Source organism: Saccopteryx leptura, chromosome 6, assembly GCF_036850995.1.
Source record: "Saccopteryx leptura isolate mSacLep1 chromosome 6, mSacLep1_pri_phased_curated, whole genome shotgun sequence".
Classification (NCBI taxonomy): domain Eukaryota; kingdom Metazoa; phylum Chordata; class Mammalia; order Chiroptera; family Emballonuridae; genus Saccopteryx; species Saccopteryx leptura.
In genome coordinates, this window is record NC_089508.1 from 163,418,598 (window position 1) to 163,430,758 (window position 12,161).

At 42.0% G+C, this 12,161-nt stretch overlaps 2 protein-coding genes across 2 annotated transcripts; both read left to right on the top strand.

The window, feature by feature from the left end:
* The first annotated feature begins 1,724 nt into the window (after positions 1–1,724).
* PCDHB2 (protocadherin beta 2) lies at positions 1,725–5,379 on the top strand. Its single transcript, XM_066343163.1, has one exon. It carries the CDS (start codon positions 1,859–1,861, stop codon positions 4,253–4,255), a length of 2,397 nt encoding a protein of 798 aa, XP_066199260.1. The 5' UTR covers positions 1,725–1,858; the 3' UTR covers positions 4,256–5,379.
* A 2,155-nt stretch (positions 5,380–7,534) lies between these two features.
* PCDHB3 (protocadherin beta 3) lies at positions 7,535–11,468 on the top strand. The gene has a single exon (XM_066343061.1). It carries the CDS (start codon positions 7,699–7,701, stop codon positions 10,066–10,068), a length of 2,370 nt encoding a protein of 789 aa, XP_066199158.1. The 5' UTR covers positions 7,535–7,698; the 3' UTR covers positions 10,069–11,468.
* Positions 11,469–12,161: the final 693 nt, after the last annotated feature.

The window sequence follows — 12,161 nt, forward strand, 5'->3', positions numbered from 1 at the left end:
TTAATTTTGTTAAGTGTGATAGTGGCTTTATGATTGTGTAGGATGATGCCCTTACACTTGGGAGATGCCTGATGGAATGAATATTTGGAGGTGATGTGTCATGATGTCTTCAAGTTACCTTCAAATGGGTCAGCAAAAAAGAGGATATGTGTGAAATAAAATATATAGCTAGAACAAATATGACAAAATAGAAATAACTTTTAATTTTTCAATTAGAGTATAATAGAATTATGTCTATCCTAATTTAACTTTTCTACACAGTATATTTGAAACATTTCTTAATACAAATATTTAAGTTATAGACTTTATTTTTTAGAACAGTTTTAAGTTTTACAGAAAATTGAGCAGATAGTACAAAGAATTCCCATGTATCTACTTTTTCCCACTCACAGTTCCCCTGGTATTAACATCTTGCATTAGCGCAGTACACTTATTATAAGTGATGAATTGATATTGATCCCTTATTATTATTAACTAAAGTCTGTAATTTACATTAGGGTTTGCTCTTTTTGTTGTACATTCTATGGATTTTGACAAATGTACAATGTCATGTATCCACTATTACAGTATGATTAAGAAAAGTTTCAGTGCCCCCCAAACCCCCTGTGTTTGACCTCTTATTAACCCTAACCCCTGCCCACTTCCCTCTCCTTTGCAACCACTAATCTTTTTACCATGCCTGTACTTTTGCCTTTTCCAGAATGTCAGGTAGTTGCAATAATAGCATATGTAGCTTTTTCAGACTGCCTTCTTTCACTAATCAATATGCATTTAAGTTTCCTCCACAACTTGTTAAAATTGATAACTCATTTCTTGTTATCACATTAAAAAAAACAAACACAAAATTAGAGAAGCTTTAAAGACCCAACAACAAACTTGTAACATATTTATATATACAATGTTTAGCACTTGAGTTAACAAGTTATCTCTAAAAAGACATTTTAAAAAGACAATTGGAAAATTTTCAATATTTACTGGGCATTTGATATTATGAAACTATTACTATTGCTAAATGCAGTAATTGAATTTAAGTTATGTTAAAAATGCTCTTATATGTTAGAAAGGAAAATAAAAATATTGACATGTTCACAAGAAGAATCACCCAGCTATGTTAGGAGATTTTCATGTGGCTCAAATGCACCAAATTTCAGGGAAATGTTAAGTGGGAGAGTGCAGGAGAGAAATGTAAGAATATTTTAATGTCCATGAGAATGTTCTTATCTGAATTCTGTGCTTTTCCTGGGTCTCTAGACTTTTCTTTTAGCTTGAGTGTGGGGGTGGCAATCTGACCACCACCAAGATGTGCACACGCCCGGAGCTGTAAATAAAAACTGACTAGTCAAAGACTTCTTTCATCCTAGGACTGAAGTTAGTCCATTCCAGTTTCCGAAGTTGATTTGTTTTTCCAGTTTAAAAAGAACTTCTTGAATCTGTGAGGAAACTGGAATGGAAGTATGTCTATATTTGTCATGTCGCTCTGGATGCAATGAAAAAGGCCTTCGAAACGCAGATAAGACTTCGGCACAATGAAAGATACTACTTGAAAATATGACATCAGTCTGAAAGAAAGAATTGGGATTTTCTTAATGTTTGGGAGAAAATGAACACTCGGATAGGACGCGGGGTGGCGCTGCAGCATTAGAAGTAGAAGGAAGAAAGCGATCTTTCGGTCCGCCCTCCTTTTAGCCACGTGCTTTGCTAAAGAAGCAAGCAGGAAGGGGAGGCTTTCTAGGGCGGTCGTTCGGGGAAACCCAGGGCCCTGGGCGTCTCCACTTTCCCCAGCATCTGGAACATACTGGGAGACTTAGCAACAAAGCAAGCCTGAGCTGGGTCAGGTTTGCTGGGAGACCAAAAGGCGATGGAGGCCAGAGAGAGAAAGGAACACTTTCTGAAAAAAAGGCAAGTGGCGATATTCTTTGTTTTGCTGGGCATAGCTCAGGCTGGTTCTGAGCCTAGACAGTATTCAGTGGCGGAGGAAATGGAGAGTGGCTCCTTTGTGGCCAATCTGTTAAAAGACCTAGGGCTGGAGGTAGACGAGCTAGCTGCGCGAGGGGCCCGCGTCGTTTCCAAAGGGAAAAAAGTGCGTTTGCGCTTGGATAGGCAGACCGGGGATTTGTTGTTAAATGAGAAAATGGACCGGGAGGAGCTGTGCGGCCCTACCGAGCCCTGTGTGCTACCTTTCCAGGTGTTACTGGAAAATCCCTTGCGGTTTTTTCAGGCCGAGCTACAGATTAGGGACATAAATGATCATGCTCCGGTTTTCCTAGATAAAGAAATAATTTTGAAAATCTCAGAAAGTATCACTCCCGGGACTACCTTCTTAATAGAACGTGCCCAGGACTTAGATATAGGAAACAACAGTCTCCAAAGTTACACAGTCAGCCCCAATTCCCACTTCCATCTTAAGTTACAGAACAGTCCTGGCGACATAATATTACCACAGCTGGTGCTGGACAAAGCCTTGGACCGCGAGGAACAGTCTGAAATCATGTTAACTGTAACGGCGCTGGATGGCGGGACTCCACCCCGGTCTGGCACCGCCCTGGTCCGCATTGAAGTCTTGGACATCAATGATAACGCCCCGGAGTTTGAAAAGCTGCTCTATGAAGTTCAGATCCTGGAAAACAGCCCCATTGGATCCCAGGTTGCCGTCGTCTCGGCTAGAGATTTAGATATTGGAGCCAATGGAGAAATATCTTATGTATTTTCCCAAGCTTCTGAAGATATTCGCAAAACTTTTCAAATAAATACAAAATCGGGAGAACTCTTTTTAATACAGAAACTGGATTTTGAATCCATTCAGACTTATACATTAAATATTCAGGCAAGAGATGGTGGGGGTCTTTCTGGAAGTTGCGTGGTGTTTGTCCAAGTGATGGATTTAAATGACAACCCTCCAGAATTAACTATGTCAACGCTTATCAGTGAAATTCCAGAAAACTTGCAGGAGACCATAATTGCTGTATTCAGTGTTTCAGATCCTGACTCAGGAGACAATGGAAGGATGGTTTGCTCCATTCAAGATGATCTTCCGTTCTTCCTGAAACCATCTGTTGAGAATTTTTACACTCTAGTGACAAACACAGCCCTGGACAGAGAGATGAGATCCGAGTACAACATCTCCATCACCGTCACCGACATGGGGACCCCCAGGCTGAACACACAGCACAACATAACCGTGCTGGTCTCTGACGTCAACGACAACGCCCCCGCCTTCACCCAAACCTCCTACACGCTCTTCGTCCGCGAGAACAACAGCCCCGCCCTGCACATCGGCAGCGTCAGCGCCACGGACACAGACGCGGGCGCCAACGCCCAGGTCACCTACTCGCTGCTGCCGCCCCAGGACCCCAGCCTGCCCCTGGCCTCGCTGGTGTCCATCAACGCGGACAACGGACACCTGTTCGCCCTGAGGGCGCTGGATTTCGAGGCGCTGCAGGCGTTCGAGTTCCTCGTGGGCGCCACAGACCGCGGGGCCCCGGCGCTGAGCAGCCAGGCGCTGGTGCGCGTGCAGGTGCTGGACGCCAACGACAACTCGCCCTTCGTGCTGTACCCGCCGCAGAACGGCTCGGCGCCCTGCACCGAGCTGGTGCCCAGGGCGGCCGAGCCCGGCTACCTGGTGAGCAAGGTGGTGGCGGTGGACGGCGACTCGGGCCAGAACGCCTGGCTGTCGTACCAGCTGCTCAAGGCCACGGAGCCCGGGCTGTTCGGCGTGTGGGCGCACAACGGCGAGGTGCGCACGGCCCGGCTGCTGAGCGAGCGCGACGCGGCCAAGCACCGGCTGCTGCTGCTGGTCAAGGACAACGGCGAGCCGCCGCGCTCGGCCAGCGTCACGCTGCACGTGCTGCTGGTGGACGGCTTCTCGCAGCCCTACCTGCCGCTGCCCGAAGCGGCGGCCGACGCGGCCCAGGCCGACCCGCTCACCGTCTACCTGGTCATCGCGTTGGCGTCGGTGTCGTCGCTCTTCCTGTTCTCGGTGCTGGCGTTCGTCGCGGTGCGGCTGTGCAGGCGGAGCAGGGCCGCCTGGGTGGGTGGCTGCTCGGTGCCCGAGGGCCACCTTCCGGGCCACCTGGTGGACGTCAGCGGCACGGGGACTCTGTCCCAGAGCTACCAGTATGAGGTGTGTCTAATGGGAGGCTCAGGGACAAGCGAGTTCAAGTTCCTCAAACCGATTCTTCCGAACTTCCTTGCTCATGGTGAGGAGAGGGTTAGAGAGGCAAACCCTAGTTTCAGGGATAGTTTTGAATTTAATTAAGAATTACTAAGGGTCTACGGATCTTAGTCTCAGTTAATTTGTGAAAAATCAATTTTTTACTGCTTTGCCTACTGGGGTTGTTTTCTTTTATTTGAAATGTAACTATCTCGTTTCAATTCAGTGCATGTTACTGGTGTTTCTAAATGTGTTGCTTTGTGATGTAATGAATGCTAATTTTCTTTGTATTCTTAGTGATTGGTCTCCTTGAACTTTAATTCCATTTATTCTGTGGGAGTAAGTTTGTTTTTCAAAGTCTGAATTTTTAAGTTAGGACACCTTCTTCCAAACCGACCTTCCTTACGGCTTAGGTAATTTTGCAGCCCTACAATTTTAAATGTTTGCTGTCACTACCTGGGTTATTCTTTTTACAAACCCGGAATATTTGTTTTAGATTTTGTTAAGCTAGTGTAACTTTTATCCTGTTAAGTTACGTTGGCTAAAACCACTAATACAGATATATTCATGAAAAAGAAAGCACATTCTCATATTTTTAAAATATATACTATCACAAAATATCCATACATGGAAGTTATGATTCTTTGGAAATTGTAAGAACCTTGATTGTTGGATGCACGTTAAAAATGTTCAACAAATCAACCACTAATATTCTAAAATGTAATTAAATGCATAGCACATGTCCAATCATTTTGAAAGGCATGCTAATTCTTCATGCTTTATACATAAAAAAAATTTTTTATCCTCTGCTTATTTCAATCCCCCCCCTTTAAAAACTCATTTTTACTTATAAAAACTTTGAGCACTTAGTTAAAACTCAAAAAATTTGAGGGAATGGAAGTCTTTGCCCTTAACCAATATTTATAAACTTTAAATGTTGTTTGGCATTGTATTTCTCAAAAATTTCTGGAACATTTATGCTTCAGTTGAAATAAGCTCATGGGAAAAATCTTTATTTTAGTCTGTCTGCTCATTTCAGGTTTGGGGTTTTTTTTGGGGGGGGGGTTTTGGCACTGACTACTTCTCTTTTCCTTTTTAAATTTCTTACCTTTCAATGCTTTTTTTTCTTTTTAGGTGCTTGAATTATGTTTCTCAATAGTTTCCCATTTAGTGCATGATTAGATTAGCACTATGACTTGAAGATTATAGGTTCTTAATAAAATTTTTGAATGACTGAAAGAAAAAAAGAAGTGTCTTTATTTCACCTGTGATATATATCGATATTTAAATACTCACAGGATAAACCTATGCTGGAATCAAGTGCTCTCTGATGCATAATAAATTTATATTATTACATATATACTGCTCACAAGAATTCTAGGATATTTCAAAGTGAATATGAAGCGATAAAAAAAAGTATTTAATATTTTTATTAAACGAGCATCAGAAAGGCAACAGACAAGTCAAAGAAAGTTGTTCAATTATGCAAATTAGATGCAAAACCAACTTTTATTTCATTAGTAAAAATGCACTATACAAAAGCTAAAAGTACTGGAGTATCTGTATGCTCCCTGGCCCCCTAATTTTTGTGAGCAGTGTAGGTTATTAATTCAAGTGATCACTGTTATTTAAGCACTATGTAGTTATTGGTCCCTAGTGTCTCTTTTCTTCAACAGATTTTTCCTTTTTTTTCTTCCTGCTTAGTTGGACTCTCCTCTTCTGCCCACAGCTTATAAAATACAAATGGGGAAATTGTTTTGTATTTTATAATTTAAATTTTCTTTTATTATTCTCTAAAGAATTCATCCAACTTTCTATCTTTCTTGCAGTTCAATTTTTGATTCATATATTAAAATATAATTTTAAATGTTTTTCAGCCTACCTTAAAATTTTTATATCATTTAGTGCTTGAGTTATACTATTAAAATTATAAGGTGATTTTAAAGGTCTTATTTTGATATTAGCTGTGGTGTAAAGCACTCTCTTGGCCCGTATGATCTTGGATAAGTCACATAATTTCTATCCCTTCCCTCATGATGATGACAGCTATTTTAACAGCTTGCAGTTATGATAAAATAAGATAATATAAAGCTATAGAAGTATATTGCTATTATTTTACATATTACTAATATTAACACTAACCTGAATAGATGAGCCTTTGTGTAATATTCCTGATAATTGTGAAGGGGTTAGATTGAATACATGATAATTTGTGTTGTTTCATTTCTTTGCCTAAAACCTTGCAGTGGCTTCTTTTTTATTCTTAGAATAAAATTCAAGCACCCATTATTTGACCCCAGTTTATCTCTCCAGCCTTCTCTTCCCACTTACCCTTCAGGCAGTAAGTTTGGGATATACGGATATTCCTTTGTTGTCTAGAACAGCTAAGCTTTACTGTCCCAGGGCCTCCGCATATCAGTTTTTCATATATGGAGTCTTCCCATTTTACAGTCTTAGCCGGGCAAACTTCTCATCCTTCACGTTCCAGATTAAATGGCACATCTTTGGGGAAACATTCTCAAATTCCCCCTTAAACTATGTCCCCCTAACCATACTTTCAAGTGCACTCACTATAGTGAGTAAAGACCTATATAGCACTTTTCACACTGTTTGAACATCTGTTTAAAATCTGTTTACCACATTAGATAGAAAACTGTGTAAGTTATTTCTGTCTTGTTACCTCTATGTCCCTAGCTTCTATAAATCCAACAAGTATTTGTTTCCAAAGATCAGATAGTTACATTGATGAAACCAATAATTGCAAAATTACTGTGAAATAAGAAGAGAATAAAGCTCTGTATTCCTTGATTAAGTGTGAAAATGTGAAAGAAATGAGGCTTTTGTGGTTTCTGGATATACCCCCTGACAAGATCTATTATAATATTTTACCACTTTGCATGATTTTTTCTATTAATAGTATTTTTTCTGACTATAAAGACAACTCGTGCATATTTTACAAAATTTGGGAAATAAAACACAAATATGATAGTGAAGCATGTCATAATTTAGGACAAAATCTTTTCAAATTTATATATAATAACTACAAACGGGGGAAATGGTAGCCCTAGCAGGTGTCCACTTCCTCGAAATCTTATAAATGAGGACTCTGCCAGGGACAGTTAGGTCATTTAGATAAGAACACATTTAATTTTTCTAGATTATGTTTTTAAACTCAAATAACAAGAAACTCCTCCAGTAGCCTCAACTGGTCTTAGTAAGGGGAATAAGCAATTAAAAATATCAAAACAACTAAAGCTCCCAGAGCGTCTCCAAGAATTTGAAACTGTGATCGAACACATGGTGGCGCTGTTGACTAAGAAGGAGAATTAAACCACAGGCACTGCGCGTACTCAGTGACGCATCAATCCGGTACAGTACACCAGGGGTTGTGAGCCTGGACGGATTTTTTAAGCAAGGAAATCTAAGCCTTGGAAGGGATTATTCGCTAGACCTTCTTCAACGGTTGGGAGAAGAAGACTTTGAGTTTCCCAGTGCTGTCGGAGGCTCAACTTGGCAGTATTTCTTGGAGGAATATTGCAGAAAGTGAAATGGAGTCCAGAGGGGAGCGATTTCTTAGACAAAGGCAAGTCCTGTTTCTCTTTGTTTTTCTGGGTGGGTCTCTGTCTGGATCCGAATCGAGACGCTACTCTGTAGCTGAGGAGGAAGAGAGGGGCTTTTTAATAGCCAATTTATCAAAGGATCTGGGGCTGAGTGTCGGGGAACTGGCTGTGAGGGGGGCCCAAGTTGTGTCTAAAGGGAACAAACAGCATTTTCAGCTCAACCATCAGACCGGTGACTTGCTACTACATGAGAAATTGGACCGGGAGGAGCTATGTGGCCTCACAGAGCCATGCATACTGCACTTTCAGATTTTACTGCAAAATCCTTTGCAGTTTATTCCAAATGAGCTTCAGGTCATAGACGTCAATGACCATTCTCCAGTATTCTCTGAAAATGAAATGCAGCTGAAAATCTTAGAAAACACGCCTCCAGGAACAATAATTCCATTGGGAAATGCTGAGGACTTGGATGTGGGAAGAAACAGTCTCCAAAACTACACGGTCACTCCTAATCCCCATTTCCACGTTCTCACAAACAGTCGTAGGGATGGAAGGAAGTACCCAGAACTAGTGCTGGACAAAGCGCTGGACTGTGAGGAGCAGCCTCAGTTGAGTTTGACGCTCACAGCGCTGGATGGCGGGTCTCCACCCAGGTCTGGGACGGTCCAGATCTACATACAGGTCCTAGACATAAACGACAATGCCCCAGAATTTACACAGTCGCTCTATGAGGTTGAAGTCCTAGAGAACAGCCCCCTTAATTCTGTTATTGTTACTGTCTCCGCTTCTGATTTAGATACAGGAAGTTTTGGGACAATATCTTATGCATTTTTTCATAGTTCTGAAGAAATTCGCAAAACTTTTCAACTAAATCCTATTACTGGAGATATCCAACTAGTCAAATATTTGAATTTTGAAGAAATTAACAGTTATGAAGTCGATATAGAAGCCAAAGATGGAGGAGGCCTTTCAGGAAAATCAACAGTGATAGTTCAGGTAGTTGATGTCAATGACAACCCACCGGAACTGACCTTGTCGTCGGTTACCAGCCCTATCCCAGAAAACTCGCCAGAGACTGTGGTGGCTGTTTTCAGTGTTTCTGATCTAGATTCTGGAGACAATGGGAGAATGATGTGTTCCATTGAGAACAACCTTCCCTTCGTCCTAACACCATCTGTAGAAAACTTTTACACGTTAGTGTCCGAAGAAGCTCTGGACAGAGAGAGACAGGCCGAGTACAACATCACCATCACCGTCACCGACATGGGGACCCCCAGACTGAACACACAGCACAACATAACCGTGCTGGTCTCTGACGTCAACGACAACGCCCCCGCCTTCACCCAAACCTCCTACACGCTCTTCATCCGCGAGAACAACAGCCCCGCCCTGCACATCGGCAGCGTCAGCGCCACAGACACAGACGCGGGGGCCAACGCCCAGGTCACCTACTCGCTGCTGCCGCCCCAGGACCCCAGCCTGCCCCTGGCCTCGCTGGTGTCCATCAACGCGGACAACGGACACCTGTTCGCCCTGAGGGCGCTGGATTTCGAGGCGCTGCAGGCGTTCGAGTTCCTCGTGGGCGCCACAGACCGCGGGGCCCCGGCGCTGAGCAGCCAGGCGCTGGTGCGCGTGCAGGTGCTGGACGCCAACGACAACTCGCCCTTCGTGCTGTACCCGCCGCAGAACGGCTCGGCGCCCTGCACCGAGCTGGTGCCCAGGGCGGCCGAGCCCGGCTACCTGGTGAGCAAGGTGGTGGCGGTGGACGGCGACTCGGGCCAGAACGCCTGGCTGTCGTACCAGCTGCTCAAGGCCACGGAGCCCGGGCTGTTCGGCGTGTGGGCGCACAACGGCGAGGTGCGCACGGCCCGGCTGCTGAGCGAGCGCGACGCGGCCAAGCACCGGCTGCTGCTGCTGGTCAAGGACAACGGCGAGCCGCCGCGCTCGGCCAGCGTCACGCTGCACGTGCTGCTGGTGGACGGCCTCTCGCAGCCCTACCTGCCGCTGCCCGAAGCGGCGGCCGACGCGGCCCAGGCCGACCCGCTCACCGTCTACCTGGTCATCGCGTTGGCGTCGGTGTCGTCGCTCTTCCTGTTCTCGGTGCTGGCGTTCATCGCGGTGCGGCTGTGCAGGCGGAGCAGGGCCGCCTGGGTGGGTGGCTGCTCGGTGCCCGAGGGCCACCTTCCGGGCCACCTGGTGGACGTCAGCGGCACGGGGACTCTGTCCCAGAGCTACCAGTATGAGGTGTGTCTAATGGGAGGCTCAGGGACCAGCGAGTTCAAGTTCCTCAAACCGATTCTCCCCAATGGTCTGATTCAAGACACTAAGAGTAATGCAGAACTCCAATTCCAGGAGTAGTTTAGGTTTATTTCATTAACAAAAGAGTCAAAAAGTCTTTATTTAGTTACAAAATTTTTTAAAATCAGGAATCTTTAGTTGATAATCGTTTTGTTTATATATTGATTTTAGTTTCTATCTAGTTCATCTTTGCATGTTTTCCTTTTTTTTTCTCTTTTCTGTCTTACCAATGCAATCTTAATGCTTTCCTTTCTTTTTCTAATAGGCAACTAAAAATAAATTCATTAACTTTTAGTGGTGATCTCAGATACGTGTATTTTAAGGTACCCATTTCAAATTCTACATCCAAAACACAGTCAGATAATGTTCTGTGTAATATTTCTAAAGCAGCTTTTCTGTGGCTAATGAAGTTGTAGGTAGATAAGAATGTGTTTTCTTTCAGATGTACCATCTTTAAGGCACAACATGTTTTTAGGGGTATAGTAATACATTTAATTCATTTTCTGTTTATATTTGCAATTAATATTTCAATATTGTATATGCTAATATGGCCAAAAGTGAGTAATATATAGGCTAATAGGGCAAATTACTCTTAGATTTGCCTAAAGTGTATTCATAAGTTAGGACACATTAAACAGAAAGCATTTTGATCAAGTAGTTCTGCTTTTCCATTTGGTATGAAAACATTGCTTAGCAAGGCATCTGGTGGGATGACAGTTTGGTTTGTAAATTCTGAGATATAAATGTTACTAGCCAGAGGGCCCTTTTTTAAATTTGAAGAAAGTATATGTACATATGATCTCTACATGATTTATGGTAAAAGCAGTGTACCAATCTTTTCAAAAATTAATATCTACCTGGCATTTATGTGGTAACATCTAAGGGTTACCTTTTCTTCATTTCCTGTCTTACTTCCCTCCTTCAGATTTCAACCTGACATGATTTAGAATTAAATGTGGTCCGGGGATAAACACTGTTCATACAGATCAGCATTCTGCCTCCTATTGTTTAGGTAAAAGGATGTGCAAGAATAGAAAGTTCTAAAAAGGAGAAATCAAAATCATTGTGAAAATCGAAATTAGCTACAACTAAGAATAAAATCTGGGAGCCACCAAAGCATCAAATTTCATGGCTATTTTGAGTAATAGAGAAAAACTTATTTTTAAGTAATAAAATATTGTCTCCAATTAGAGGAGTTAATTAGAAAAAAATTAATATTCTTCTCATAGGCATTTTCTCATCTAGAAGCATGAACTCCAGAAATTGAGTACTTGTTACAAGAAGAAAGGGAACTGAAATTTCTCATAACTTTTCAATATTCCCAAAAGAGAAAAAGGATTTAAGATTGACATGGCTTTACACATTAAAGTGTAGTTATAAATGGTGTCATTTTATGTAACTGAAACTCGAATGTGTAAATGAATCACTTATTATCAGAATAAAGAGTATATTTCCTTTCATTCATTAAGTATTATATAGAAATGTTTGAATCTGTCTCTTTCAATGAGATGTTTTCCCCCTTCTTGTTACACTTAGCTGAATTTTCATGAAGAGAGGGAAAAGGCAAATAATTCTGATTAAGATTTCTCTTTACTTGACTGGGTCCCAGGTAGTGTTGGAGCCAGGGAAGTATTCACTTGTGGAAAGTTAGAGGGTGGTTCTTTTTAGGCCAATATGGTATATCCCTCTCATTGGTTATTCTATTAAACTTTGGTTAGTCTTTATTCTATCAAAATTAAGCAAAATTTGCAAGATACCAAAGGATTTGAAAAACTTTAAAATAGCCAATCATAAGACTATACTTTCAGAGATAACTTTTATAGTTTGTTAAAATGACGAATTATTTATTTTCAAAACATAATTTTAGATAGCATACACTTGCCTTTTATCCTCTCTGAAAACACACCAATTCATAAATAAACATTTTCTTGATATTCACTATCTAGTTTTTAACACTGAAAAGCAAAGAGAATAAAATGAATTTTAAACTTTTATATAGATTGTTAAGAGACTGAACTACATTTAGACATCACTCATTAAAACTAGTGAAGTAACTTATACTTTTATTTATTTATTTATTTATTTTCATTTTTCTGAAGCTGGAAACAGGGAGAGACAGTCAGACAGACTCCCGCATGCGCCCGACCGGGATC